Source organism: Nothoprocta perdicaria, unplaced genomic scaffold (assembly GCF_003342845.1).
Source record: "Nothoprocta perdicaria isolate Ctin4 unplaced genomic scaffold, notPer1 scaffold_187, whole genome shotgun sequence".
NCBI classification, from domain to species: Eukaryota; Metazoa; Chordata; class Aves; order Tinamiformes; family Tinamidae; genus Nothoprocta; species Nothoprocta perdicaria.
This window is the reverse complement of record NW_020455060.1, coordinates 554,635-581,001: the sequence shown is the minus strand read 5'-3', so window position 1 is coordinate 581,001 and position 26,367 is coordinate 554,635. Positions and strand designations below refer to the sequence as shown.

Genomic DNA, 26,367 nt, shown 5'->3' with positions numbered 1-26,367 from the left:
AGGGCGCCCCGGAGCCCCCGCGCGAGCGGCGACCACGGCGGGCCGGGGGCTGCCGATCGCCGCGGCGGCAGCGGCGCAGAGTGGGCACGAGCCGGTCCCGACCCGCGCGGATGGACGGTGCTGCCCGTGCCTCTGCTCGGGGCCTGGAGGGCCGTTTCGGGAGTGGGATGGGAGCTGTGGGCAGAGATAGGGAGCCAAGCGGGCGGCTGCACCTGTGCCCTGCACGGGGGCATCCCGGGAGCACCAGCACCCCTGCACGGAGCGGGAACCCAAGACCCTGCGTGAGGGCACACCGGGAGCGAAACACACACAGAAAACAAGCCCGAAAATGGGAGCTTCGGCCTGCGGCTCTGGCACGTGGCTCCTGGCAAGGAGTCACCACTGGCATTTGCAAGGGAGGAGTGCGGCTCGCGGTGCAGGGCGTCGGGCCCCGGCCAAGCTGCCCTGCAGCCTAAGGAAACACCAAAGCCTCATCCTGCCTCCTGCTGCTTCCTTGGCTGCTCCCCAAGGAAGGGCCTCCAAACACAGGGCAGCAGTTTCCCAACACTCGCGGCTGCTTCAGGGCAAAGCCGGGGCCAATGCGGCGCGGCAGCCCTGCCTGCACCCTCGGCCCTGCCGCAGCGCCCACTTTCCCGCTTTCTGTTTCGTTTCCTCGATGGTGGGCGCGGGTGCTGAGTCACTGCCGGCACAGGCGGCTCACGCTCTGCTCGCTTGCTCCCTTTGCAAGTTTTATTATGCGGCCGGCGCAGAGCTCGGCCGTGGAGAGGAATGTGCTTAGGGTGCAGCTCGAGGGACCCCTGCGGAACCGGTGACCAGCACCGGGCCGGCTCCATTGCTCCCGTGCAGCAGAGTAGCAGGTGGCGGGCACGGATGTGCTCCCTGCAGGGCTCCAGCGTGGGGCTGTCCTGCTCCGTGGCCTCACTGGATGCTCCCCAGCGAGCACTCGGCACTGGCAGGGAACAGGAGGGTCCAGGTGCCACCCAGCTCTGCTTCCCGGTTCTGCTCTGTGGAGAGAAGCTGGGAGGTCAGGGCAGAGATGCCCAGCCCCGTGCTGGAGCTCTGAGGAAGCAGAACACGCCTGGCAAGTAAGCTCGGAGCACCCGCTCCTGCCTATCCCTGGGGATGCACATTGGGCTGCCGGTCCTGTCTCACCTGCCACCTGCCAGCTGGAGAAGTGCTCAAACTCCTGCAGCTCTGCGGCCAGCAGCGTGCGGAGGACGTCGTCCTGCGGGCAGAGAGGCCAGTGCGTGAGCATGAGCGCGGGCCGGAGGCTCCTGGAGGCTGCCGGTCCCGCACAGAGCCCGGGGCAGGTCCCAGTGCCGGCGACTCAGCATCTCACGCTCATGAGATGCAGCAGGTTGCAGCAGGGCCCGGGGGCAGCCCAGACTCAAGGTGCTGCGTAGCCCTGGTGCAATTGGGCCGCCAGAGCAGACGGCGGTGCCGGTGCCAGCAGCAACTGCCCGGTCTGGATGGTACCTGCAGCCCGCAGAGGGTCAGCGCCAGGCCCTGCTTGCGCAGCTCGTGCAGCAGCTCTGCCAGCCCCAGCACGGCCGTGTAGTCAACGCTGCTCACATGGCGGCAGTCCAGGACGACGGAGCCGGGAGTCGGTGCTGCCAAGAGAGGAGTCGCGCTCATCCTCCCATCGGGATGAGCACTAACCGTGCCGGGAGATGCGGCACCCGGAGCAGCCCAAGCACAGTCTGACTGTTCCTCTAGAGCCAGACCATGCCAGAGCGGGCAGACTCCAACATGAAGCCCCAGTGACTCCCCCCAAAGCCCTTCCTGCATTTGCCTCAGCCTCTGCTCACACAGAGCCGCTCGCGCCAGCGGCTCGGGAGCAGCCGTGCCCGGGGATGGGGCACAGAGGAGCCCGGAGCACAGCGGGGACACGGGAAGTGGCCCCATCCCGCGGTCCTACCTGCCTGCAGGTGCTTGCACACCGTGTCCCGCAGGTACTCGGCGGCCGGGAAGTGCAGGCTGCTCCCGGGCTGCACCACGAGCTCTCCCTGCGTGGACACCTGCGAGAGCCCGGAGAGGGGCGGCGCGTTGGGCAGGGAGGAAGGACACCGCGGTCTGCCTCGAGCAGGGGAAGGGCCTGTGTGACAAAGGGCCCTCCCTGCAGTCCCTGCGGGACCATGCACCGATGGCAGCCACGCAATGGGGTGGAGCAGCCCGCCCCATGTGAAACCCACCTTCATGGGGGGCCTGGCAATGGCGTAGAGCAGGAGGAGCCCCGAGACCAGCACCCCGGCCACGATGCCATACTGCACCTCCCAGAAACACAGCAGGAATGTCACGCACAGCGGCACGAGGTCCAGCCCTGCAAGAGAGGGAGCCAGTCCCACAGGGACCTTGTCCTCGTGTCCCCAGGCCCGGCGGGACGGCGCCTGCGTCGGGACATCCCTGGGTGCCTGGTGGTAACCGAGCCAGAGGCAGCCGCCCGTGCAGAAACAAACCCCAATTTTGGGTGCTTCAGGCCTCAAGGCTGGGCCCGCAGCAGTGAAGGGCATCGGGGCGAGGGCAGGAGGGTCCCCAGAGCTGGGGCAGAGCCCTTGGCTATGCATGGGAGAAACATCAGGCTGAGCTATCGGCTGCTCCCAGCCCTCGGAGAGGGAAACGGTCCCGGGGCAGGGGCCCAACCACCCCCTCGCTGGGCACCCAGGTGGACACGTGGCCCATGGTAGCCCCAGGGGCTACAACATGCTGCCCGGAGCACAGCGGGATGCGGTGGCCCCCGGCCTTACTCTTGACCCGCCACAGCGTCCGGAAGATCGCGGCGTCGAACATGGGCGTCACGGCGCAGATGATGACGGCGGCCAGCGCCGCTTTGGGGATGTAATAGAAGAAGGAGGTGAGGAAGGCCAGCGAGAGCAGGACCAGGGCGCCTGCGGGACACGGGGCGCGTGAGCCGGCCGCCGCGGCCCCGCGCGATGCCCGGGGGCAGGCGGTGCCAGCGCGGTGCCCACCTGTGATGAGCCCCCCCGCGGGGGTGCACACGCCCGTCTGCGCGTTCACCGCCGTCCTGCAACACCAAGCATGGAGACCGTCCCCGCTGCGGCACCGCGGCCACCCGGGGACCCACCGGATCCATGGGCTCCCACCCGGGGGATCCATGGGGAGAAGCTCCCAGTGCCCGTGGGACTGCAGGGAAGCCCCAGGCACCGGTGGGGAGTAGGACACGGGTGCAGGGAGGCCCCGGGGCCAGCAACCCCAGTGCCAGGTGCCCGGAGCCCCTCGGTCTGCGCTGCAGCCGCTCCTCACCGTCCAAAGCTGCCCGTGACCGGGTACGACGAGACGAAGGAGCCCAGGAGGTTGGTGAGACCTGAGGGAAGGAGGAGCACTGGGCACGGCCGCCCGGCGAGGCCGGGACGGGGCCGCAGCCCTGGGTAGGGGATGGGGATCCCTGGGCATGTGAGGGCGGGATGGACACGATGCAGAAGGCTGGAAAAGCCCCCCGGGAGGAAGAGATGGGTGCGAGGCCGAAGGACACACGGCGGGGAGGGGGAGTGGTTGCTCTCGTGCCCACGGGGAAGGCTCTGCAGGGGCCTCCAGGCTTCCCTGGGCCAAACCCCAGCTAGCCCCACGAGTCAGCGAGTGCTCTGCACTGCCCCATCCCTTAGCGCACGGAGCAGGGCCGGGGACCAGCACGGGCCCCTCTGTGCAGCACCTGGGGCTGCTTTTCCCTGTGCAGGGACCTTAGGGGACACAGCTGCTGTGGGGCCATGCCGTCCCCACCAGCCCCTTACCCATGGCCAGCAGCTCCTGGTTGGGCTCGATGCGGTAGTCGTTCTGCGAGGCTGAGGGCAGGAGAACGTCACTGCAGCTGGCACGAGGGGCTGGCCCCGGGTGCCCACCAGGCCCCTGCCAGCCCCCTGGCCACGCGGAGCCCCAGCCAGGTACCCGGGAGCAGCCTGGCCGGAGCAGGAGGGTCTCCTGCTCCCCAGGGACTGTCCGGCCGGCCCTGCCATAGGCCTGGCTCAGCAGGGCCACCCCTTCGCTGGCACCCAGCGAAGCCCCCGCACCCCTCGGCGCCACGTGCCGGGGCCCGGCACGGCCGTACCGAAAGCCTTGGCGATGGCGACGGTCTCCAGCAGCCCCATGAGCGGCACCACGGCCAGCCCGGCCCCCATGTCCTGCGAGGGGAGAGCATTGCAGGAGAAAAGCCGGCGAGGGCAGGCGGGACGTCACCGGGACGGGGCCACCACCGCCAGCCCCGTCTCCCTCTGCCCGGGGCTGCCCCTTCTCCAAGGATTCCCTTGCTCTGGGGGTTGCTCTGCTCTCTAGAATGACATCAAGCAACAAAAAGCAGCCCCAAGGGGGGCCGCCTTGCGCAGGGGACCTGGCAGCACCCACCTGTACCATCCTGCTGAAGGGGACAGTGCCATTGTGGGTGACCTTGGAGAAGAGCGGCACCCGGAAGGCGGGGAGGCCGCGGGGGATCCGGCCCGTGAGCGTGAAGGGCTGGCAGCCCATCACCTGGAAGGAGTAGGCGAGCAGGCCGGCACAGAGGACCACGAGGGCGTTGCGAGCTGTGGTGGAGAGAGGAGCCCCGCGGTGACACGGCAGGAGGACYGGAGCAGGCAGCTTCCTGGCAGGGGAGGGTGAGAGAAGGGCATTCCCGGGGCAGGAATTCCGGGCTCCTGCTCCCAGCCGCTTTGTGCAGATCCGGGCGCATTCGTCCCCCTGCAGCCCTCCCCTCGTCCCCTGCTCCAGGAGAGGCCAAGGCCCCGGGAAGGCCATGGCAGAGGGCAAGGGCACGGGAGGCCAACGCACCGGTGGCGGAGGTCCAGACGATGCAGTAACTGACCCTGGTGCAGAGCGGCTCCGCGCCGGCGGCTCTGCCGAGGCCGCTCTTCATTGCGCCGAGCCCCGTGAGCGCCAGCAGGCAGGACAGCCCCAGCACGGCGTCCCCAGCCCTGCGAACGGGTCAGACCCGTGGCACCCGCACGTGCCGCGCGGCCCGCGGAGGCAGGAGCAGCCGAGGGGCAGGGACGGGCGCTCACCTGGTCTCCCCGATCCTCCTCAGCGTCTCATAGACCTGCAGGAAGAACTGCCGGGGGACTCCCTGCAGCCCCAGGATGTTCTGTGCCAGAAGGGAAAGGCTCATTGAGCCCCGGGCAGCCCTAGCTCCCGGGGTCCCTGAGGAGCAGCCAGGAGCACAGGGGCTCAGCAGCACCCCCCGCCAGCCCCCCCAGCCCCGGTGCCTCCAGCAGCAAGAAGCTCCTTGCAGCAACAGCAGCTGCAAGCGCAGCCACCGGCCCACATCAGCCCTGGGGCTCCTGGCGAAGCCGCGCGCCTCCTGCGCCGCCCCGGCCCTGGTTAACCACAGAGGAAGGAAGTGACGGGGTGGCGGCAGCCCCAGCACCTCCAACCCGGCCCAGCTCCGCAGCCGCGGGGCGCCGCCGTGGAACAAAGGTGCCCTGGGGTCTACCCGGGTGTCCCAAGCTCCATCAGCCCTCGCTTGGTGCTCACCGGGGCGTTTGCAGCCACAGCAATGGGACTTGTGGGCCCTTTGTGCCCCCAGCACCCGACATCCCGGCTCCGCAACCAGAACGGCAGAGAGAACCAGCAGCTCCTACCTTGACCTGGTTGAAGCTAATGGTGATGGAAGCCGCTGAGGTGAAGCCTTTAATGACTGGGCAGGATATAAAGTCCAAGAGAAAGCCTATGTGGGACAGGGGTGATGCTGGTAGGGGGCTCTTTGCCCACGTGCAGCACTGCCGTGGATGCCAGGACAAGCACAGGGAGCAGCAGGAGCAGCGCTGGGACAAGCGATGCCCTGGGAGCCCGGCGGGGCGCTCACCGAGCCGCAGGAGCCCCATGGCCAGCTGGACACAGCCCGACAGGAAGGTGAGCAGCACCGCGTAGACGGGGTCGTGGAAGGCGTAGGAGGAGACGAGCAGAGACATGATGGCCGTGGGCCCCAGCGTCACGTCCTTGGCGGTTCCCAGGAGGCAGTAGACGAAGCAGCCCATGAAGGAGGAGTAGAGGCCGTACTGCACGGGGGCAAAGGAGAGCTCAGCACCGCGCGGAGCTGGGGAGCGCTTCCAGCACGCTGCGGGAAGGCAGGGCTGCTTGGAAACTGCTCCGGAGCCCACAGCTGATGCTGAGCAAACGCTCTGCACCCGGGGATTTGTGTCCCACAAACACACAGCGGCGCCGGCTCAGCCTCCGGGCTCCCAGTGCGTCCAGCCCTCCCATCCGCTCCCGTGCAGCTCCTGTCCCCCTGCAGAGCCCGGGGCCGTGGGCAGCCGTCCTGCAGCAGGGACCAACTGCACCCATGAGAGACACAGAGCTGGGGCTGCCACAGGGGACAGGGACACACCTGGACGGGCAGCCCAGCCACCTCGGCGTACGCCAGCGCCTGCGGCACCACTGTCAGGCCCACGGTCGCTCCAGCGATCACGTCGAGCTGCAGCCAGGCCAGCGAGTAGCGCGGAAGCCAGCGGAGGACAGGGAGCCGTTTCTGGACCGCAGGGAAGGAGCAGCACCGCGTGGGACACCCGGGCCCCGACATCACAGGTGAGGGGCTCGGGATGGCGGCAGTGCCGGGGGCTGCCCCAGCGCCGTGCGCCGGCACGTTCTGCCCCGGCCCCACGCTCCCGGAGTCGGGGCGGCAGCGCTGCCGGTACCGGGCTCCCTCCCGGCGGCACCGATACCGGGCTCCCTGCCGGCGGCACCGGGCTCCTTCCCAGCGGTACCGGGCTCTTTCCCTGTGGTACTGGGCTCTTTCCCGGCGGCACCGGGCTCTTTCCTGGCGGTACCGATACTGGGCTCCTTCCCGGCGGTCCCGGGCTCTTTCCCGGCGGTCCCGGGCTCTTTCCCGGCGGCCCCGGGCGCATCCGGGCGCCCCGCCCGGGCCGCCTCATGTGACGGGGCAGAGGAGGAGCCGGAGCCGGAGCCGCCGCGTCCCGGCCGCTTCCCGGCCCCGTCGGCGGCGCCGCGCGATGCGGCCCTGGGCGCTGCCGCCGCCGCTGCTGCCGCTGCTGGCCGCGCTGCAGCTGCACGGGGCCCCGCAGCGCAACGTGCTGCTGCTGCTGGGTGAGCGCGGCCGCGGCAGCAGCGCGACGGGGCCCCTGGGCGCCGTGCCAGCGCCTACGGCCCCCTTGCAAGAGGGGGCAAACCCCGCAGCCGCGAGGATGCTCCCCGGGCGGCAGCACCGTCCTGCCACTGCAGCCCTGCGCTGGCAGCCCTGGAGCCCGCCAGGCTAAGCCAAGCGTGGGGTTGCACAGGGCAGCCGAGCCCGTCCCCACACACCGGCTCTTCCCACTTGCAGCGGACGATGGCGGCTTCGAGAGCGGCGCCTACAACAACTCCGTCATCCGGACACCCAACCTGGACGCGCTGGCGCGGCGCAGCCTTGTCTTCCAGAACGCCTTCACCGCCGTGAGCAGCTGCTCCCCGAGCCGCGCCAGCATCCTCACTGGCCTGCCCCAGGTGCGGCCCGCAGCCCGGCCCTGCTCCATGCTGCCCCGTGCACCTGCAGGGCTGGGCTGCCTTATCCAAGGTTTCTGTCTCCCCCGGTGCAGCACCAGAATGGGATGTACGGGCTGCACCAGGACGTGCACCATTTCAACTCCTTCGACGGCGTGCGAAGCCTGCCCCTGCTGCTCCGCCAGGCTCACATCCGGACAGGTAGAAAGGCCAGGGCAAGTGAAACAGGCAGGAAAACCCTCCTCCTCCAAGACTCGAACCCTGCGGGCAGGAGAGCTTGGCAACTAGCTGTCCCGTGAGTCAGACACCACCAGCCAGACACATGCCCCTCTGTGCTGACGCACGTGTTTCATTTCACTTCCCATTCCATTCCCCTGAGCTGCTTCCCCTTCCCTCCGCGCCTCTGTGCTCGCTCCAGCTGAGCAGCCACTTCCACTCCTGCTCCTTGTCCTTCTCCTTCCCCGCTCCCAGGTTAACAGAGGGCTCTGCTTGGCCTCAACCTCCTCCCGGGCTGGTGGTTGTTCTAGCCCCCACCTGCACTTTGGAGCAGGTTTCGGTTTCTGTGCAGATGCAGAAGTGCTTCTGCAGCCAGCAGCATCCAGAGAAATGTCTGGAAAAGCCAACAGCTCCTGCCAGTCCCTGTGCCAGCATCCCCTGCCCCTCTGCGCAGCCAGTGCTAGGGCAGATGATTTGTATTAGTCTTGAGGGGAAAGGCAGAGCCAAGCAGCCCCCGCCGTGCTCAGCTCCTGCCCTGCTGCACATCTGCCTCCTCCGCAGGGATAATCGGGAAGAAGCACGTTGGCCCGGAGGCCGTATACCCCTTCGACTTCGCCTACACCGAGGAGAACAGCTCCGTCTTGCAGGTTGGGAGAAACATCACTCGGATCAAGATGCTTGTGCGGAAGTTCCTGCAGAGCCAGGACGAGAGGTGAGGGGCGCCCACGGCGGGTCCATCACCCCGGGTCCCTGGAGCCCCCTCCGCACCGCAGCGAAGGCCGGTGCCGCCCCGGCCTCGCCAGCCTCTCCCCTTGCGCCCAGGCCTTTCTTCCTGTACGTCGCCTTCCACGACCCGCACCGCTGCGGGCACTCGCAGCCCCAGTACGGGCCCTTCTGCGAGAGGTTCGGCAACGGCGAGAGCGGCATGGGCTGGATCCCCGACTGGCGGCCGCAGCGCTACAGCCCGGGGGACGTGCAGGTGGGAGGCAGGGCCGGCGCGGGGCAGCGCACACCGGACCCACCGCCCCACACCGTCCCGCGCTGCCACGCGCCCCTCCACACTCCCTAGGTGCCCCACTTCGTGCCAGACATGCCGGCCGCGCGGGCAGACCTGGCCGCCCAGTACACGACCATCGGCCGCATGGACCAAGGTGGGCGGCGGGCGGGCGGGTGGGCGCGCGGGCGCCGTGGGGCTCGCGCTCAGCCGGGCCCCCCTCGGCGCAGGTGTGGGGCTGGTGCTGCAGGAGCTGCGCCGCGCCGGCGTCCTCAACAGCACGCTCGTCATCTACACCTCCGACAACGGCATCCCCTTTCCCGGCGGCAGGACCAACCTGTACCGCTCGGGCACGGCCGAGCCGCTGCTGCTGTCGTCGCCCGCGCACACCGGGCGCTGGGGGCAGGTCAGCCAGGCTGTCGCCAGCCTCCTCGGTGAGAGCCTGGGCGCTGGGAACGGGCCCCGGGGCAGGGAGCGGGGCTGGGCACATCTGCCCTCTGCCTTCCCCATGCTGAAACCCAAGGTGCTCTCCCCACTGCGTGCTGAAGCCCCTGGCATGGCCTGTCCCCCTCAGCCAGGACACAGGCCCCCCAGGAAGGACCCCGGGAGCAGCCGCGTCCCAGCCCCGCGGGAGCGTCATCCCACGGGGCTGCCACGTTGCTGTCCTGCGGCAGAGCAGAACCACCCAAACCGCCCCCGTGGGAGGGGAGGACCGCGGGATGCCCGCGGCCGCCAGCAGCCCCCTAAGCCCTTTCTGCACCTCTCCGGAGCTGAGCTTCCTCCCGCCCTGCCAGCCCCCTCCTCACCCTTCTCTTCCTCTCCAGATCTCACACCGACCATTTTGGACTGGTTCTCCGTCCCCTACCCAACCTACAGCATCTTCGGCAGAAAGGAAGTGCAGCTCACAGGAAAGTCGCTGCTGCCAGCGCTGGAGCGGGAGCAGCCCTGGGCCACGGCCTTCAGCAGCCAGAGCCACCACGAGGTCACCATGTACTATCCCATGCGTGCCATCCAGCACCAGCAATTCCGCCTGGTCCACAACCTCAACTACAGGATGCCCTTCCCCATTGACCAGGACTTCTACGTCTCGCCCACTTTCCAAGACCTGCTCAACCGGACCAGGGCCGGGCAGCCAACCCACTGGGACAAGACCCTGCACGAGTATTACTACAGGCAGCGCTGGGAGCTGTTCGACTGCAGCCGCGACCCCGGCGAGAGGCACAACGTGGCCGCGGACCCCCGCTACGCCGTTGTCTTCGAGCGGCTTCGCTCACAGCTCTTGAAGTGGCAGTGGGACACGGGCGACCCGTGGGTGTGCGCCCCGGATGCTGTCCTGGAGGAGAAACTGAGCCCCCAGTGCCGGCCGCTGCACAACGAGCTGTGACCCTGGCTTCGCCTCGGGGCCCCCTGCGGCACCCGCTGCCCCAGGGCGATGCGGGCACCTGCTGGGCTTGGTGGCCTCTGCCCCTGTCCTTGTCCTGTGCAGCCGTGGAGCAGCACTCACAGTCAGCAGGTTCAAGGTCAGCACCTGGAGCTTGCAGCCCCAGCGCTGCGCTGCGATACTTTGCAATTGCAATTGCTGATTACTTTGCAATAAAGCCCTTGGAGAAGGGCTCAGCTTTTGCCCGGAGTTCAGCGCTTTCCTGCTGCGTGGGTTTCTGCATCCCTAGCGATGCAGGGGCAGAGCTCTGCGCCCAGGCAGGCTGGGCCAGCAGACACCAACACACGTGCGGCAATGCTCCTTGTAACGTGGTTTAATTTAGCACAACGTACCAAGCATGGAGCATCTCGGGACTGTGAGCTGGGCTGGGACACCTGCCCATGGGGCAGAGCTGGGGCTGCCCTGGGGCTGCCACCGAGGTGCCACCGGCTGCCCTGGCCCCTGCCAGCCAGCAAGGGGACAGACTCGTCCCAAATGACGGTCCTGGGCCGTGCACTGGTGCTGGGGCCGGGCTGTGGAGCGGCGGGCACCAGCTGGGATGTGTCTGCAATAGACCCCTCTTGTCCCTGCGCCCGGCGGGGGACAGCCATGGGGAGCTGGGGACGGTGGCGGGAGCGCCCCGCGCGGCAGCGCTCAGCAGGACTCCTGCGCTGTCCACACCGTCCTGCTCTGCTCGTCGGCGACGGCGGCGCGGACGCAGCCCGCGAGCGAGTCCAGGTCGCTCCAGGCGGCGGGCGGCACGGTGCCGTAGAGGCAGGGCAGCCGCTCGAGCCGGGCCCGCTCGGCGCGCGCGCCCGCCACCAGCTGCTCCTCCGTGGCCCCGTGCCGCTGCAGGGCCTTCCTGCAAGGCAGCGCGGAGCCTCCAGGCGCCGCCCGGACCCTCTGTGCCCTCTGCTAAGGGAGGCAGGAGCCACCACCGCGCGGGGGACCCTGCCCGAGCCGCGGGGCACCTGCAGGCACGTCAGAAACCACCAAAGCTCCACCTAGACCTTTCTGCAGCAACGAGCTGGGCAGTGTTTCCATAAATATAATGAGCTCGGACCAGGCTTTGAGATGGGCTTAAGGACCAGCCTTAGCCCAGGGCAGTTTCTGTCCTCGCAGTTACTCTGAGCTTGGCATCTCTGGGACAGCCCCCTGCCCCCCGCTGCCTGCAGAGCCCAGTGGCACCGTTGAGGTCCCTGTTCCGATGGGCTCGGTCCGTCCCGGCAGCTCCACCCCTGGCCCTGGTGCCGGCTGCTCCCGCGGGCCGTGACCTACCGGAGCTTCCTGGCGCCCTTCTCGGTGACGGGGAGCAGGAGCAGGATGGGGTAGGTGTCCATGGAGTGCAGGGGCTGCACGCACTCCAGGCCCATGTCCAGCAGCCCGTGCACGCCCTTGGGGAGCCGGGGAGAGCGCGCGGCTCAGCCCGGAGCAGGGCGAGGAGCCGTCCCGCACAGAATCCACGGGGACACGGGTGCCCCCACGCACGGATTGGGGGACATCCCACTCCGAGCCACCCCCAGCACCCCACGGGCTGCGGGTGCTGCCCCCGCGTGCCCAGCACCTGCTGGCGCTTGGTTTCGATGCTCTGCGTGGTCCATATCCCCCCTCCCTTGGATCCCATCCTGCGTGGGGACACGCGGTCCCTGCGGTTCCTCCCTCTCCCGATACCCCTGATCCAGTTTCCATCCGCGGCCCCCTCGTCCCGGTACCTTCTCCGCCAGCGCGTGCAGCAGGCGGCAGGTGAGGGCGCAGCGGCTGCGCAGCGCGTCCGGCCCCGGGAGCGCCGCTCTGCCCGCTTCTCCCTGCAGCTCTGCGGTGAGAGGCAGCCGGGAGGAGCCGGCGGCTCCGATGGCACCGGCACCGCGCGAAGACACCGGCAGATTGTGCAGCCAGAGACAGCCCGGCCGGAGCGACGCTGGGGCCGGCAGAGCCTCCGCGTGCGGGACCCCAGTGCCCACCTACCTGAGGGGCACTTCTCGAAGCCCTTGTCCATGCAGAGCCTGTCGGCCAGCAGCTGCCCCAGCAGCGCGGGCACCAGGAGGACGGGCCGCGGGTGGCGCGGCTGGCGGGGCTGCACGAGCGTGTAGGGCATCAGCGTGAGGCAGCCGCCCCCCTGGCTGCTGGAGCTGCCTGCACAGCCGCCGAGGCGGGAGGAGACCCCGGTGAGACCCCTGCGGCAGGGCCCGAGGCCCCGCTCCCCGACGGCTGGGTGGCACGGGGATGGGATCCGCTCGGGACGTGGGCACCATGCACGGCGCGGCCCCCCGGCCCCCATACACACCCTGCGTGTCCCCGGGCGTCCCGGCGCCGCTCGGCAGGGACCTCCACAGCGGGCTGAGCTGCTGCATCTCGGTGCTCACAACCCGCACCAGCTTCTGCTGCTCCCCGAAGGGCTGCGGGCCAGACGAGGAGCTGAGCAGAGGTCCCGGAGCGCTCGGCTCCCCGCGGGGCACCGTCCCGGCAGCCTCACCTTGCCCGCTGTGCCCAGCTGCACCATGTCCTCGATTCGGGCAAGCAGCAGCTGCTGGGCCCTGAGCACGGAGGGAAGCAGGGGTTTAGCTACACCGGAGAGCAGCACCGCGCTGTGGAAGCGCCTCCTGGCTCTGCTATCCCTCTCGCGCGAGGAAAACCCCTGCGTGGCCGTGCCCTGCATGGCCACGAGGACCTGCCGAAACGCTGCCCAGCCCTCTGCGAGTTGCTCCCTGCATCCCCCGCTTCCCGCTATCCCGACCTCCCGCCCTGCTCCCCGGCACCCACTGGCCGTAGTTGGGGATGGTGCCCGCGTCCGTGTCCGTGGCGCTGTAGGGGTCCACGCGGCAGGCGCGCCACCGGCTCCCGCCCTCCGACACGGTGTCCGTGACGTGCAGGATGTCGTTGCAGAGCACGGGCAGCTGCCCCCAGCCCTGCCCCTCCATGGCCACGTTGGCTCGGACGTAGAAGGAGTCTCCCGAGGTCACCACCTTGTTCTGCAGGTCACTCACCAGCTTGTTGTACCCTGGTGGGGACCGGGAGGTGCCAGCCAGGCAAGGGATGCAGGTCCCGTCCTCCCCAGCCGGGGACACGTCCCCGGGGCCGGTCAAGGGCAGGGGGGACGCTCCTACCCTCCATGTTGGGCCTCACGGAGAGGCAGCAGAAGCCGTTCACTCTCCTCAGCACCCACAGGGCTTCCTCCAGCGTCACGTCCTCCAGCACAGCTTTGAAGCCGGAGTCCAGGATGTCGTAGTCCACCTGGGGACGAGCGCGCTCAGCGGCCGAGCAGGGCAGCGGAGGAAGGATTGTCACCGGGGCGCTGCTCGAGGCCACCGCGTCCAGCTGGGCCCCGCTGGCGCCCGTGGAGCCCTTACCACCAGGATCTGGTTCCCCGGGGACAAGGACATCTCGTCAGCAGCGGAGCCGGGGGTGACCGTGTGGATGTAGATGCCGGTCTCGTTGCCCCCGATGACGCTGATCTGCTCCAGCAAGGCGGTGCCTTCGAAGGCGACGGTGGTGACGCGGCTGAGGATGCGGCGCGCCGCACGGCGGCGCATGGCGAGGCTGCGGGAAGCGGCCCTGGTGCGGGAGCAGCACCGGCCTGCAGAGCCGCCTCCCCGGCGGCAGAGCGAGACCCACCTGTCCGGGGCCGAGGGGGCCGAGCCCAGCGCCGCGGAGCCTGCAAGGAGGGAAGGAGGGAAGGAAGCAGTGTTTGCCAGCAGTGTTATGGGGGAGGACGTTCGGGGAGTCCCGGGCGGCCTCTTCCCACCATTGCCAGGCCAAGTGACCATCCCCAGCGCAAGGAGGGGGGTGGCGAGGGCTGGTGGCAGGTCCCGATTGTGTCCAGCCAGCACAGCGGGTGCCCCTGCTGCAGGGACGGACTGGGGCAAACTGAAGATGGGGCAAGTGCCAGGCTGTGCCAGCAGGCCCCGAGACACCCACCGTCCTTGTCACACGTGGCAGACTCCAGTGCGGCTTCTTCCACCTCCTCTGAGCCCAGACCCCCGTCCGCCTCCAGGAAGCTCTGGGAGCTGCTGCTGCAAAATGACGAATGGGCTGAGCGTGGATGGAGCAGGAAAACGCTGCCCGAGGCCTCGTCGTTGCCTCGGGAGCGAGGCCAGCCCCAGCACAGGCGGCTGAGGGACCCCTGGGCAGCTCTGTGGCTTCTGGCCCGGCCCTGCTCCGCTTCTCGTGGGCCGGGACGGGGGCAGCGCGAGGGTCCCCAGCCGGGCTGGCGGCAGCGGGGCCGGCGCAGTTACCTCCGGGAGGGGAGGCTCTCCAGGGAGCTGGTGCCGGGCGGGATGGGGCTGCCCGAGTGGCCGCTCTCCACCGAGTCGCGGCTCTGCTTTGTGCCCAGATCGCACCAGAGCTGCCCAGGGGGGAGTCGCAATGAACCTTCCCCTCCGCAAAGCGGCGTCACGCAGCCGGGGAGCCCTGCGGTCCCCGCGCCAGCTCCTCATCCCTTTGCAGGGCAGGGCATGGCCGGGCCGCAGCACCCACCTCTGCAGCGCTGCGGCGGCTCTCGTCGCCTGGGCACAGCGCATGCATGCGCACGAGCCGCTGCTTCCTCCTCCGGGCCTGCGCGCCGGCCTCGGCGGGCGCCCCCGCGGCCCCTCTCACCTGCCAGGCGAGCAGAGAGCGGGAGCCGCAGCTCTGGCACCCACGGGTGCCGCCTGCGGGGCCCTTTGCAGAGAGCTGAGGCTGGCGCCGGGCAGAATGTCCCGGGAGACATCCCAGCCCCGCGGCCTCGGCTCCGTGGCGCCCGCGCTCTCACCTGCTGCCTCAGCTCGCAGACCTCGTCCGTGAGCTCGAACACCTTCCTGCGCAGCGAGTCCTTTTCCAGCAGGTTCTGGGAGATCTCGAGCTGGGCCGCATCCCGCGCGCTGTACGCCTGCCGGGAAGAGCCGGGCACGGGCAGCACGGGAAGGGCAGAGCTGCGGCAAGGCCGGGGCCGGCGCCCTGGCCCCTGTTACCTGGTCTCGCTCCTTCTGCAGCTCGGCCACCTGTGCCTGCAAAGAGCAGATCTTCTCCCTGCAGATCTCGCCGTCCAGCCTGGCCTTGCGGCACTCCATGAGCGCGCGCTCCCTCTCATCGCAGCACTGCAGGGAGCCGGGGATGACCACCCTTACCCCCCAGTGGGGCTGCGCCCGCCGCCGGCCCCTCCAGACCCACCTGCTTGTGCTGCTGCTCGGCCGCGGCCGCCCTCTCCCGCAGGGAATGGATGCGCTCCAGGAGCTGCTGCTTGTCCTCCAGAGCCTCGTCCAGGTGCTGCTCCAGGATATCCTTCTCTGCCTGCGCAGCGCAGGGCTCGGAGCCTGCCCGTGCGCTTCCCGGTGCGGGACCAGGGCAGGGGTGTCCCACGCACCAGGCTGAAGGTCTCCAGCTCCATCGGCGATCGCAGCTTCTCCTTTTCCTCCCCGAGCGTCAGCAGCTCGCCCGCCCGCGGGTGTTCGGCGCCGCTCCGGGCCCTCTCCTCCTCGCAGCCCCGCTCCGCCCTGGCTCGCTGCAGCTCCTGCCTCGCCAGGTAGAGCTGTGGGGCCGGCCGGGCGTCAGCATCGACCCCGCGCTGCGCGTCCGCCCGGGGCCGCGGGTGCTCTCCATGTTCCCTGGGTGCAGCCGCTCGCACGGGGCCCCAGACGGGCCCTCAGCCTTTCCCCAGCTGGTCACCTCCTCTCCACTCCCATAAACCAACAGTGGGAGAAAAGCCTGTGTAGAGCCGGCGGTTTCGACCCATTCCCTTGGGCTTCCCCGCGGTGCTGCTCACACTCGGCATTCCCGGCTGGGCTCAGCGGCACGGGGCTCTGCAGAGCCCTCCAAATTGCCCTCGTGCCCGGGCTGGGGACAGCTGCTGTCCCCCGTTTCGTGTCCGCGGGGCCAGCAGCGCTCTGCGAGGCCCCTGGCCGGGAGAAGCTCCAGCCCTGGGGGCAGCCAGGCTGCGGAGCTGGGCACAGGGCAGGGAGAGAAGGGAGTCCCGGCCGGGGCAGTTTGCAGTGCCCGCACCCTGCCCGGGGTCGGGGAGCGCCCAGGGCTGCGGGGCACCAGCTACCTCCTCCTGCAGCGCCTGGCACCGCGTGATGGCCAAGTCCTTCTCCTTCAGGGCATTGCTGTAGCGCATGGAGAGGTTGTACAGCTCGTCCTTCAGCTTCAGCCCCTCGTGAAAGTGGGTGCTGGCCTCCCTCTTCATGCGGTCGTAGTCGGCCTGCACCCCCGCCAAGCTCCCGTTCTGGGCCTCCAGCTGGGTGACGCTCTCCTTGAGCTGGCCGCAGTGCCGCGCCAGGGCCACGCACTGCCTCTTCTCCTGCGCCAGCTCCTCCTGCAGGCTGCTCACGGCCCTGGCCAGGCACTCCGTCAGCCTGGAGCTCTCCAGGAGGCCTGGCGAGGAGGGCTCCGCTCGCGACCGTGCTCCCCAGCGGACGCGTTCCGGCTGCCTCGGCTCCTGCCGCGTCCCGCGGGCTCCGGCTCTCACCACTGAAGCGGTGGAGGTCAGTGGAGGCCTCCAGGCCGGTGATCAGCGTGTAGGTATCCGGGTTGTGAAATTTCAGGCTCTCCAGGAAAGCCAGAGCCCCGTTCTTGCCACGGCTCTTCAGGAGATCCAGCATGTGACCTAGAGCCGAGAGGGACACGAAGCACCAACAGCCGGGACCCCACGGTCGGGACACGCATCCCAGGAAGGGGCAATCCCACCCACTTGGCCTCATCCCCTCAGCTCAGCTGTGCACAGAGGAGCTGCAGGGTCCCTGGGGGCTGAGCGGGGCAGATTCCTCCAGCAGCCCTTGGGTGCATCGAACCCGGGTGCTTCCCAGCGGAGGCAGCGGTGCCGAGAGCTCCCGGAGGCGGGAGCAGCGCAGGGAGCGGGTGGCAGCGCCGCGTCCCCCACTCACCCACTTTCATGGCGCGGTTGGTGAACTGGGGGCTGTGCAGAATCTCCTCCTCGTCCAGCTGGTCCAGCACCTTGGCCTGGCGCAGGTAGGGGGTGAGGCGGTTGGGGAAGGTGCTGCGCACGATGCGGTAGCGATGCTCCTCGAGCAGCTCCCAGAGCCGCTGCTCGTCCAGCTCCCGCAGCTCCTGTGCCTGGCACGGCGACGTCGCGGGCGCCTAGCGGGGCGAGGAGGAGCGGAAAGGGACCCTGGCTGCTGTGAGAGCCAGAGCCCAGGAACGTCCCCGAGAGCTGCAAGGAAAGCCGTGGCCCCGCTCCTCGCGCCCTGTTCCCATCGCATGCCGGGGGGACGTGGCCCCACGCCGCCCCTCCTGGCTGGCCATGCCCCTTGTGCGCAGAGGAGCCCCTCGGGCACCTGCGAGGCTGCAGAGGCCTCGGTGAGGCCGGGCTGGCCCGCAGCTTCTCCTCCCGCGGCCATCGCTGCTCGCCGGCCTGCGGAGCGGGGTCGGTGCCGCAGGGTCCCCGCGGCTCCCACCAAGGCCCCGCCAGCAGCTCCTACATCTGCCCCGCAGCGCGAGTCCGGGAGGAGGGGAGCCTACAAGGAAGTCGGTTATAGAAACCTTTGAACTGCAGGACTCACCTGAGGCTCCGTCGGGAGCCGAGCGCCCCGGCGCGATGCCAGCGCAGCCCTGCCCGCGCTCTGCATTGTGCACCCCGCGCTGCTCCCGGCGCCAGGGAAGCACCCTGGGGAGCTGCAGGCACCCTGCGCGCTTCCGGAGCCGCCCTTGGCACCACACGGAGTGGCCGATACATCCCAAACCCTCCAGCTCCGAGCAGGTGCCAGGTAGCAGTGCCCTGCGTGCATCCCGCAGCTCCCGCATGCATCCCGCGGCGCCTCCGGGCCGCTCCTGCTCCCTGCGTGAGGGGTGAATGGGGCCAGCACTCACACAGGTTCCACAGCCACCGTCCCCTGCCAGCTCCGCGGAGCCCAGGGCGGACAGCAACGCTGCGGGAAGGGGGCTGAGGCTGCGGTCGGCATTGGCACTGCTGTCCAGGGTGTCCGGACAGGAGGGAAGAGCAGAGCTCCTAAAACTGCAGCTCCAGGTTGTGGTCCAAACTGGCGAGAAAAACGCATCCCTCTGCAGCCTGCAGGAAGCCCAACGGCGCTCAGAGCAAACGCAGTCCCAGGCAGACCGAGTCTTTATTCACAGTATTTCCACCGCCACAAACAGCCACGTGCAGGTAGATGCTCCCGTCTCCGCCCCGGCTACAGCGGCAAGGGAAACGCTGCAGGGAGCCCCAGCCCATGCTGGTCCCGGCAGCTCCCAACTCTTCCCGGCTGCTCCGGTCTCGGTCAGGCACTAACCGTGCAAGACCAGACTGCACAAGGGGCCCAGCCTCTCACCCCTATCCAAGACACTGCCGGGAGATGCCCTGGAGTCCCTTGCCAGGTTAATGACTTAGGCACATCAACAGGTTTCTTGTCTCAGCAGGCACTTGTTTCCTTCCCCTTTGGAAGGAATCAGGTTTCCCCAGCCCCTGGGGTTCTGCAAGCCCTGATGCACATCAGGTGAAGAGACGAGGCGCTTCAAATCTAACTCATATTAGCAAGAAACACAGCCAGACTCGAGGACGAGAGCCAGGCTTTGTGGGCGGAGGGCGTCCAGCCCTGCTTTGAGAAAGAAGAGGCTGGATTGAGCGTCGAGGCTCCCCCGTGCTGCCATGGCACGCACGGAGCCGCGCTGCAGGGCTGCCAGTCTCAGGACCAAGTGATCACAAACTGCTCCCACATGGGCAGCGACACGGGGACCGTCAGCACCTGAGGAGACGAGAAGGAGCATGAGCGAGAAGTGCAGGGCTCGTGGGGCCGGCACCTTCCCGGGGCAGCCCCTTCCCGCTGCCGCCGCCTCCGGGCTGGTCTGACCAGCACTGTGGATCCGGGCTCCCGCTGGGCAGCCCCGCGAAGCCTCCCCTTCCAACGGACTTGCCTGGGTGTCGCTGCGGTAGGAGAAGTCACCCACGAGGGCGCCGTTGGCCAGGACTCGCCGGGGGGCACTGGTGACGCCCAGCACGGTCACGGCCTTCAGCAGCAGCCCGTCCGCCTGGCTGCTCGTCCGCAGCAGCTCGCTGAGCAGGGCGCCCTGCGGCCGCAAAGGGGCTCACGAGCAGCCGCTGCTCTGGGGCCGTGGGGTTCCCTGCCACCCTCACGCGCCCGGCCGCGTGTCCGAGCCACTCCACAGTCCCCAGAGGAGGTGGAATCGGCAGGGAGAGGTGCACTGGTCCCCCCTCAATGGACATGGCTGCTTTGCTGCGCCTGCAGCCTGGCCCCAGAGCGCAGGCCATGGCTTAGCAGGACGGTGTAGAGGGGCTTACAGCTGGGCTGGGGGAGCTCAGAGCTCTCCGAGCACAATAATTACATAATTCTGTGACGCTAGGAGGGTGCCGGGGGGCTGGCCTGGCTCCCCCCGGGGCAGGGCTGGGCGCAGGGGCTCCCGCACCCCCTCGCTGGCATCCAGTGGCCCATCAGGAGCCCCCTGACCCCCCTGTCCGCTCACGTGCGTGGCCACGAAGAGCAGCTGAGTGTAGTCCCCGCTCTCGAAGGTCTGCAAGCTCTCCCCGTCGTCCCAGAACAGGTCCCCCCTGGCAAAGCCCTCCGTGGTCAGCGCCACGATCAACGTGATGCCCTTCTTGCGGGACTCGGCGGTTCTGAACGCAGGCTCCTGCGCTTGCAGACAAAGGTGCAGACAACACGCAGCACGAAATCACTTGCAGAGCTCAGGATGCCGGCAGGGACACCTCTTTTTACCCCAACCCCGGTTGGCAAGTGAAGGCCTGCAGTTTGTTTGGCAATGGGTTTGGCTTCACTTTGATAGCGGGAACTCACCTGCAGAGGCAGGATGTGTCCTGCCCGGACATGCACGTTAATTGTGTCCAGGGGAGCTGATAAGAGGATCCACTGGCCTTTGCTGTGGATGGTTGAGTCCTAAAGCGCAACAGAAAGAGGAAAGAACATATCTGGAGGGCCAGCATGTCTGAGAAAGACCTAAACCAGAGCAGATCACAGCTCCCAAACTCCCAGGAGCGAAGCCCCACAAAGGCCAAAGCCCTAAATGACTAAAGCCTTGGGAGAACCCGGCCACACGAGGGGCCTGATGGAGGAACGTGTGGACGGATGGCACTGCAGGTCTGGAGCGCCGGCTCGGCGCGAGCCCCGCGACACCAACACCTACCCCCGCTAAGCTGTACCACGTTCCTGCCGGGAAGTAGCCGCTGACTTTGGTCCTTCCTGCCTCGAGCACCGGGGTGACGAGGAGCCCCGCGCCCCACAGCAGCTGGCGGTCCACAGCCCAGGTGTTGGGGTCCCCTGGGAACCTGGACGCGGAGGCACAAAGCAGGGTTGTGGCGCCAGGGCATTTCCCAGCCACTCGCAGCCAGCAGAGCCCGCAGAGGATGCACGTGTGGACAGCCTGCCCCATCCCGCACCCCCAGAGACTCCCCCTTGCTCCGGGGCCCTGCTGGGCACTCACTCGAGGAAGAGGGGCCGCGCCACCGTCTCGCCGGCGGAATGCGCTTTGTGGAAGAGCGTGTAGAGGTAGGGGAGCAGGGAGTAGCGGAGGGAGAGGGCCCTCCGCATGGCGTCCTGGGCGGCCGGGCTGAACGCGAACGGCTCCTGAGGCTGCAGGGGAGAGGCCGGGCTCAGCGCGCAGGCTGCTGAAGCGTCTCTTGCAGGACGTGACCCGGACTCCAGCTGCACCCCAGGAGCCGAGCTGCACCCCTGCGGCCGGTGCCGCCACGCTCACCCGGTTGCCGTGGTCGTTGTGGTTCCTCATGAAGGGGTAGAAGGCGCCCAGCTGGGTCCAGCGCACGCACAGCTCCTCTGTCGTGTCGCTCGCAAAGCCACAGATGTCCGCCCCGACCAGGGGCACCCCGAAGAGATTGAAGAGCAGCACCTCTGCGGAGGGACGCAGATGGGATCAGGGCCATGCAGTGTTTGGGGCACAGGAACACGCTGCCAGGCTCCAGAGCGCATCAGAGCGTGGGACGGTCCCTCCCCAGGGAACTGGGGCACATGGGTACTGACCCAGCGGCCTAGCGGGGACCCTGGCAACGCTGGCACAGGTTGGACAGACCAGAAGGGGCATCTCCCCCAGCAGAAGCCCCTGCAGGTGTCAAGCCCATGGGAAGCAGGTGGGAACAGAGCCCATCACGTGGCAGTGCAGGCTGCAGGGGCTGCTGCACTCGGAGCTGGCTCCCAGAGACACCGTGGGGAGGTCTCCCCGCTTCTGGGAAGGTGCAGTTCCCTGCGGGAGGGAAGCGCAGAGCGATGCAGCCCCAGCAGCGCCTACCTGGCACGGAGTAGTAGAGCTGCTCCCAGTCGCTCCTGACATCCCCTGTCCAGTGGCCAGCATAGCGGCCGTGGCCGGCGAACGTGGAGCGTGAGATGACGAAGGGGCGCTTCCCCCGGATCCTCACCAGGGCACTGCGGGGACCGTCCAGGTCAGTCCCTGGCTGCAGCAAAGGCCCCGCGGGCCGTCCCGCCACGGTGACTCGTGGCAGCGCGGAGCTGGCGCCTACCAAGGCTGGCACAGAGCCCATACACGTGACCTCCCACCATGGGGAATGGGAGTCACCACTGCTGCCTTTCACCCGGGAAGCTGAGCAACTCGCATGCCCTTCCCAGCACCACCACAAAGAGCCCATGCAGCAATGCAGGGACATGTCTGTCACCCAACCAGACCTTGTCAGCATCCCTTCCTCTCCCCAGAATTATTCAGGATGAAGAGATGGGTGCCAGCTCCTTAAGGATCCTGGGACCAGAAGAGCCAGGCTTCTGTAGGAGGGGGCACTTGCCCTGACGGAGGCTGCAACAAGAGTCTCAGACTTACTTGTGGGAAGCGATGGCCTCTGTCAGCCCATACAGACTGTGGAGGTTGTAATGAGAGGACAGGTACTGCTGGCTAGAGGCACAAATGGTTCCAGCTTGAAGGCGTCCCCCAAACACACCTGCATGGAAGAGAAGATGGTGAGAGTGAGCTCAGGAGAACAACCTGCAAGGACCAGCCTCTGCTGCGATGGGTTCAGAGTCAGAGCTGCCCTCCTCGGCAGCCAGGCCTGGCACAGCCCCTGGGCTCCTGCATGCGCTGGCACCAGACAGCTTCACCCCCTGCTCCTCCTGGTGCTCCTCTCCCCATACAAGGGCTAGGAGCTGCTCTCCTCACCTGGAACATAGGGTGGGTTCTCCAGGTTGTTGCTCGGGCAGCCCTCCTGCGAGCCCTCCACGAAGTTTGATGGCTCATTCATGTCCTGGGAGGAGAAGAGATGTTTTGTTTCTGGACTGGGACATAGAAGATGCATCGGGAATAAGACAGGGAAGGGCACCCAGCAGCTCTGCCAGGGCTCCTGGCATCCCCTGGACCCCGGTGAGGCGAAAGGCCCCTCTTTCACTTACAATCCACATGCCATCAAAAGGCACTTGGTCATGGAACTCCTTCAGCATGTCGTACCACCACTCGTGTGTCTCTGGGTTGGTAAAGTCCGGGAAGGCTGTTGGGCCCGGCCACACCTGGAGCAGGAAGGAGCGGACAGTGGGCAGAGCTCTGCCATCTCCATCCCCACTGCATCCCACCTGCCCGCGTCTAAACCATCTCTTCTCTCCCTCCGCTGTCTCTGGGGGCTCTTCCCCATCACTCATAGCTGCAGTGCTCAGCAGCTCCCCAGCTCCATCTCATGGCTGCTGAAGAACCAGGAGAATAAAGCCACTTTTCCTCAAGCTTCCTTAGATCCCAGCACGTACCTTCCCGATGAGGGGCTGCCCAGTGGCATTCCGGATGAATATGCCCCGCTTCAGCCCATCATCATAGGGTTTGTAGGTGCCAGGAGGCCCAGAGCTGCTGATCCCTGGATCCTAACAGGGCACAAAATAGTGACTTTACCAGCGAACAGGGAACAACTTCTTCTACTCCAAACACCTGAAAGAAATACAAGGCTCTCAGCTGAACTTCAGTCCACTCTTCCAGCACTAATGTGCAGGGCCGCATCCAGCCAATAATTTCTGCAAGAAATTCATCAAAACTCTGGCGAGCAAAGCACAACGAGCCTGAGGAAACAGCACACACTGGCACAGCAGCTGCTAAAAAAGGGGGGTTACATTTTTTATTCCTGTTAGAGTCTAAGGGAGAAGCTGAGGATGCAGGTGACACACAGCTGACAGGCAAACACCCCATCAGTGGTGTTCTAGACTCCCAGGGCATGAAGCAATTCAAACTCCTGAACTGCTTCCCGCAGCCTCCCGGCCCCAGTCTGTGGCTGCTAATCCTGCCTTTAAACCTGGGCTGTGACGAGGCCAGAGGCAGCTATTGCCAAACCTCACGAGACACCTCAGGGAAGGCAGCAGCTTCCAGTAAACAAAAAGTGACCCTGGCCTCCAGCCCCAGCCAGCAGGAAAGGAAGGGGCTGGGACAGCAGGGACACCTGGAACTATATTTGATCCACCCAGGAAACTCTGCTGTTGTTCTCAGGCAACATTTACTCCCTCAAGGATGTGGCAGGCTGCTAGGGAGCCAGACCAAGAGGCCACAGCCAAATCCTGCCTCCCCACAGCTCTGGTTTGCAGCCCTTTGTGCAACAGGTCAGAGCCCTCTGTGATGGGGAATGAGGTGAAGCCTGGGCAGTCACTCACCACAATCATGATGTACCTCAGGCCGCTCTGGTGAAAGTCCCGCACCATGTCTGGATAGTCCTTGAAGGTTTTCTTGTTGAAGGTGAAGTCTCTCTTGGCATCCATGTAATCCAAGTCGTTCCACTGCACGTCCTGCGGACACCAAGGCTGCCGTGTCCCGGAGGGCCGGGCCGGCCTGACGCAGCTCTACCCCGCGATGTGCAGCATGGACACAGCCACAGCAGCCTCCACTCGTGCAGGGGAGAGACTTCACTGGCTCCACAGCTGCTCATCACGACTGCTCATCAGCAGCTGATGACCACAGCTGGCCATCAAGACCTACCAAGGGGAAGCGGGCTGCCGTCATGTTGAGCACAACCTCGCGGGTCACGGCAGTGGAGGAGTAGCCCCAGCGGCAGAGGTGGAATCCCAGGCCCCAGTACGGGGGCATGAAGGGGTACCCTGCAAATCAGGAGGGAGAGGGTTAGCAGAACCAGCAGAGAGACCACAAAGCATCAGAGTCGCCCCGCAGCCCCTCTGCACAGGGGCACAGACACCTCCCTTCCTACAGCAGGAGGAAGGGGACACAGGGGAGTTGGGGACAGGGACAACATTTGCTTTCCTCCCAGCCCCACCGGGCGCTGTGATTAAGACATAGGCAGTTGGTCTGAAGCGACCTGCAGAGCCTTCCACCTTGAAGGGCCATCAGAGGACAGGTACTGCCAGCAGCACCTGCCTGCAGGGCAAAGCGGAGCTGGGAACGCTGCTTCCCAGCAGGTCCTGGCACCTACCGACAACGTCCAGGTACTGCCGCACAACGCTCTTGGGGTCCGGGCCCAGGAAGACGTAGAAATCCAGAATCCCACCCGTGGTTCGCCAGGTCAGGGCTGGACTGGGCTGCAGCACCACGTCTGCGGGGAAGCAGCAGCCCCGGAACAGCAGGGTGAGAGGGGAGACTCGGGCCGTCCTCCCGGCCCTGCAGCTTGTGCAGGACTCACCCATGGCATTGCTGTTCAGCAGAAAGACCCCGTGGGCCAGGCCGCCCTCCTCCATCGCCAGGTAGAAGGGGTGGGAGCCGTAGAGGTTGACCTGGGGCTGGAGCAGAGCACGGTGCCAGCAACGCTCGCAGCAGCGGCGCAGCACCCACGCATGGGCCAGCCCCAGCACGCTGCTGGAAGCAAAGCTAGGCTTCCCTGTCCCGACGCTGCTGGAATCAGCGGAGCTCTACCCCAAAAGCCCGGACTGCTGGCCCAGGTCCCCTCACACCGGGAGGGAGCAGCTCCCGAGCAGCACAGCGCGAGCCAAGGCGGGTCCCCAAGTCTTGGGCTGGTGCTCCCAGAGACCTGCCCTGGGCAGGGCTGGCGGCCACCGGTGCTGCCTGGCTCTACACAAGGACAGGTCCCTCGGCTTTATAAATGTGTGCGTGTGTTTTCTCAACCTTCAACCAAAAGGAAGTAAAGAAACAGAAAGGAAGTCCGGGCCCCTCCTGCAAGTCTGGTCATTTCCCCTTTTCTCTGCCTCGCTGCTTACCGTGGGTGCCATGTCCCGATTCCACAGGGTGATTTTGGTCCACGACGTGTCAAGCATGAGGGAAGTCAGATGTTCTCCCAGGCCAGCAATGAAACGAGACGGCAAAGAGGTGGAGATCTGCAGGAACTGGTCTGCGAAGAGCAGGGGTGCCACGGAGGTGTTCAACCTGCCGAAGGAAACGGGGCTCCCAGCACAGAGCCTGGGCAGCGCCGAGGGCGGCGGGGAGGGCAGCGCAGCACAACCCCAGCCCCAGGAAGGACCCAGCCCAGGTGCCTGAGTCACAGCACGGAAAACAAGCCCGAGCCGAGCTCCGGTGACCCTCCTGCCTCCTCAGCGAGGCGCTGAAACGCTGGGTTGTGGTTTTAGGCAAGAGCAAAGTCAGAACCTCGCAGCAGCCGAGTGCAGCAGGTCCCCATTCCAGACAACCCCCCCCGGGAGCAGCTTCCCCAAGGCGCAGCAGTGAGGAAGAGGAGGGTGGCTCATGCTGGCCCTTTCCTGCAGGGCACGGCAAGCTCAGAGCAGCCCACGGAGCTGGGCAGCACGCAGAGGGGCACCGGGGAAGCTCCGGGAAGGGGAGCTCTCAGCAAGGGGCCGGAGGGAGCGCCGCACGGCAGGGCACTTACAGCACCGTCCCCGTGGCCTCCCGGTAGACGACGATGCCGAAGGGATCCTGGCTGAACTGCAGCCCGTAGAGCGCGCCGGGGGCCCGGGCGCCCGCGCGCGGCGTCTCCAGCGGCACCTCGTAGCGCCGGCTGGCTGGGTCGCGGAGCTGCCGGGGAGAGCGGCGTCAGGCCGGCCCGGAGCGCCGGGAGCGCCACGGGGGTCCGGGACGCACCGTGAAGCGCAGGCGGGCGCGGGTCTCAAGCGCCACGTCGAGCCGCAGGGTGCCCACGTCCCCGGGCAGGAAGCCGGCGGCGCAGCGGCGCAGCAGGGCCGTGTAGCCTGCGTCCGTGGCCGTGAGGTTCTCGGCGCGGTAGCTGCGGTAGCCGCGGGGGAAGAAGCACCAGGGCGGGCCGGCACCGCGCGGGCCGCCGGGCATGTAGCAGCAGCCGCGCGCCTCGCAGCCGGCCCGCGCCAGCGGCCGCTCGGCGCCGCAGTCGAAGCGGTCGCCCGGGGGCACCTCGCAGCGCTCGGGGACGCGGGCGGCGGCGGCCACCAGCGCCAGCAGCAGCACCGGGGCCCGCGGTGGCACCGGGGCCCGCAGCAGCGCCGGGGCCCGCAGTGCCGCCATGGCCCGCGGCCTCCCAGCGGGTGCAAGCGGCAGC

The 26,367-nt window shown here is 67.5% G+C and overlaps 4 protein-coding genes across 4 annotated transcripts in view; 1 reads left to right on the top strand and 3 right to left on the bottom strand.

Annotated features, from left to right (window-relative positions):
- Nucleotides 1-6,517, bottom strand: part of SLC26A11 (solute carrier family 26 member 11) — a 9,178-nt gene extending 2,661 nt beyond the window's left edge. The window contains exons 1-15 of the mRNA XM_026036846.1: nucleotides 6,326-6,517; nucleotides 5,804-5,996; nucleotides 5,580-5,665; nucleotides 5,004-5,083; nucleotides 4,774-4,916; nucleotides 4,354-4,529; nucleotides 4,061-4,133; nucleotides 3,747-3,797; nucleotides 3,262-3,322; nucleotides 2,967-3,022; nucleotides 2,745-2,885; nucleotides 2,193-2,320; nucleotides 1,919-2,018; nucleotides 1,477-1,610; nucleotides 1,079-1,225 (exon numbers count right to left, since the gene is read on the bottom strand). Of these exons, the coding sequence (XP_025892631.1) occupies nucleotides 1,079-1,225; nucleotides 1,477-1,610; nucleotides 1,919-2,018; nucleotides 2,193-2,320; nucleotides 2,745-2,885; nucleotides 2,967-3,022; nucleotides 3,262-3,322; nucleotides 3,747-3,797; nucleotides 4,061-4,133; nucleotides 4,354-4,529; nucleotides 4,774-4,916; nucleotides 5,004-5,083; nucleotides 5,580-5,665; nucleotides 5,804-5,996; nucleotides 6,326-6,517 (1,761 nt within the window). The remainder of the gene's footprint in view (nucleotides 1-1,078; nucleotides 1,226-1,476; nucleotides 1,611-1,918; nucleotides 2,019-2,192; nucleotides 2,321-2,744; nucleotides 2,886-2,966; nucleotides 3,023-3,261; nucleotides 3,323-3,746; nucleotides 3,798-4,060; nucleotides 4,134-4,353; nucleotides 4,530-4,773; nucleotides 4,917-5,003; nucleotides 5,084-5,579; nucleotides 5,666-5,803; nucleotides 5,997-6,325) is intronic.
- Nucleotides 6,518-6,947: 430 nt separating this feature from the next.
- Nucleotides 6,948-10,267, top strand: SGSH (N-sulfoglucosamine sulfohydrolase). The gene is made up of 8 exons (XM_026036905.1): nucleotides 6,948-7,041; nucleotides 7,277-7,437; nucleotides 7,530-7,635; nucleotides 8,212-8,362; nucleotides 8,473-8,629; nucleotides 8,720-8,801; nucleotides 8,875-9,078; nucleotides 9,469-10,267. Exons 1-8 carry the CDS (start codon nucleotides 6,948-6,950, stop codon nucleotides 10,026-10,028), a joined length of 1,515 nt encoding a protein of 504 aa, XP_025892690.1. The 3' UTR covers nucleotides 10,029-10,267.
- A 451-nt stretch (nucleotides 10,268-10,718) lies between these two features.
- On the bottom strand, nucleotides 10,719-17,392 carry CARD14 (caspase recruitment domain family member 14). The gene is made up of 21 exons (XM_026036845.1): nucleotides 17,330-17,392; nucleotides 16,919-17,132; nucleotides 16,504-16,641; nucleotides 16,084-16,409; nucleotides 15,403-15,567; nucleotides 15,210-15,329; nucleotides 15,011-15,136; nucleotides 14,812-14,928; nucleotides 14,538-14,657; nucleotides 14,297-14,406; nucleotides 13,980-14,074; nucleotides 13,677-13,716; nucleotides 13,412-13,601; nucleotides 13,169-13,295; nucleotides 12,825-13,062; nucleotides 12,538-12,598; nucleotides 12,349-12,460; nucleotides 12,030-12,197; nucleotides 11,777-11,877; nucleotides 11,343-11,458; nucleotides 10,719-10,926 (listed from the first exon to the last, which is right to left on the bottom strand). The coding sequence occupies exons 1-21, from the start codon at nucleotides 17,390-17,392 to the stop codon at nucleotides 10,719-10,721; spliced, it is 2,955 nt and encodes a 984-aa protein (XP_025892630.1).
- A 796-nt stretch (nucleotides 17,393-18,188) lies between these two features.
- On the bottom strand, nucleotides 18,189-26,333 carry GAA (glucosidase alpha, acid). The gene is made up of 19 exons (XM_026036844.1): nucleotides 25,938-26,333; nucleotides 25,726-25,871; nucleotides 25,103-25,268; nucleotides 24,571-24,667; nucleotides 24,364-24,483; nucleotides 23,916-24,034; nucleotides 23,594-23,725; nucleotides 22,709-22,819; nucleotides 22,364-22,477; nucleotides 22,134-22,218; nucleotides 21,801-21,918; nucleotides 21,261-21,394; nucleotides 20,715-20,866; nucleotides 20,442-20,590; nucleotides 20,145-20,286; nucleotides 19,799-19,897; nucleotides 19,470-19,634; nucleotides 18,903-19,055; nucleotides 18,189-18,733 (listed from the first exon to the last, which is right to left on the bottom strand). Exons 1-19 carry the CDS (start codon nucleotides 26,331-26,333, stop codon nucleotides 18,674-18,676), a joined length of 2,658 nt encoding a protein of 885 aa, XP_025892629.1. The 3' UTR covers nucleotides 18,189-18,673.
- Nucleotides 26,334-26,367: the final 34 nt, after the last annotated feature.

What these genes read in the sequence shown, in the direction of transcription:
- CARD14 (XM_026036845.1), bottom strand. Translation starts at nt 17,392, where the DNA reads ATGGCCGCGGGAGGAGAAGCTGCGGGCCAGCCCGGCCTCACCGAGGCC. An exon ending in GCCCCCTCGGCCCCGGACAG is followed by an intron (nt 13,602 to 13,676) that starts GTGGGTCTCGCT and finishes CGCTTCCCGCAG; the next exon opens with CCTCGCCATGCGCCGCCGTG. An exon ending in CGGGGAACCAGATCCTGGTG is followed by an intron (nt 13,296 to 13,411) that starts GTAAGGGCTCCA and finishes GCTCGTCCCCAG; the next exon opens with GTGGACTACGACATCCTGGA.
- GAA (XM_026036844.1), bottom strand. Translation starts at nt 26,333, where the DNA reads ATGGCGGCACTGCGGGCCCCGGCGCTGCTGCGGGCCCCGGTGCCACCG. An exon ending in TGAGGTACATCATGATTGTG is followed by an intron (nt 22,820 to 23,593) that starts GTGAGTGACTGC and finishes GTGCCCTGTTAG; the next exon opens with GATCCAGGGATCAGCAGCTC. An exon ending in GGCAGCCCCTCATCGGGAAG is followed by an intron (nt 22,478 to 22,708) that starts GTACGTGCTGGG and finishes TTCCTGCTCCAG; the next exon opens with GTGTGGCCGGGCCCAACAGC.
- SGSH (XM_026036905.1), top strand. Translation starts at nt 6,948, where the DNA reads ATGCGGCCCTGGGCGCTGCCGCCGCCGCTGCTGCCGCTGCTGGCCGCG. An exon ending in CCAGGCTCACATCCGGACAG is followed by an intron (nt 7,636 to 8,211) that starts GTAGAAAGGCCA and finishes CCTCCTCCGCAG; the next exon opens with GGATAATCGGGAAGAAGCAC. An exon ending in CATCGGCCGCATGGACCAAG is followed by an intron (nt 8,802 to 8,874) that starts GTGGGCGGCGGG and finishes CCCTCGGCGCAG; the next exon opens with GTGTGGGGCTGGTGCTGCAG.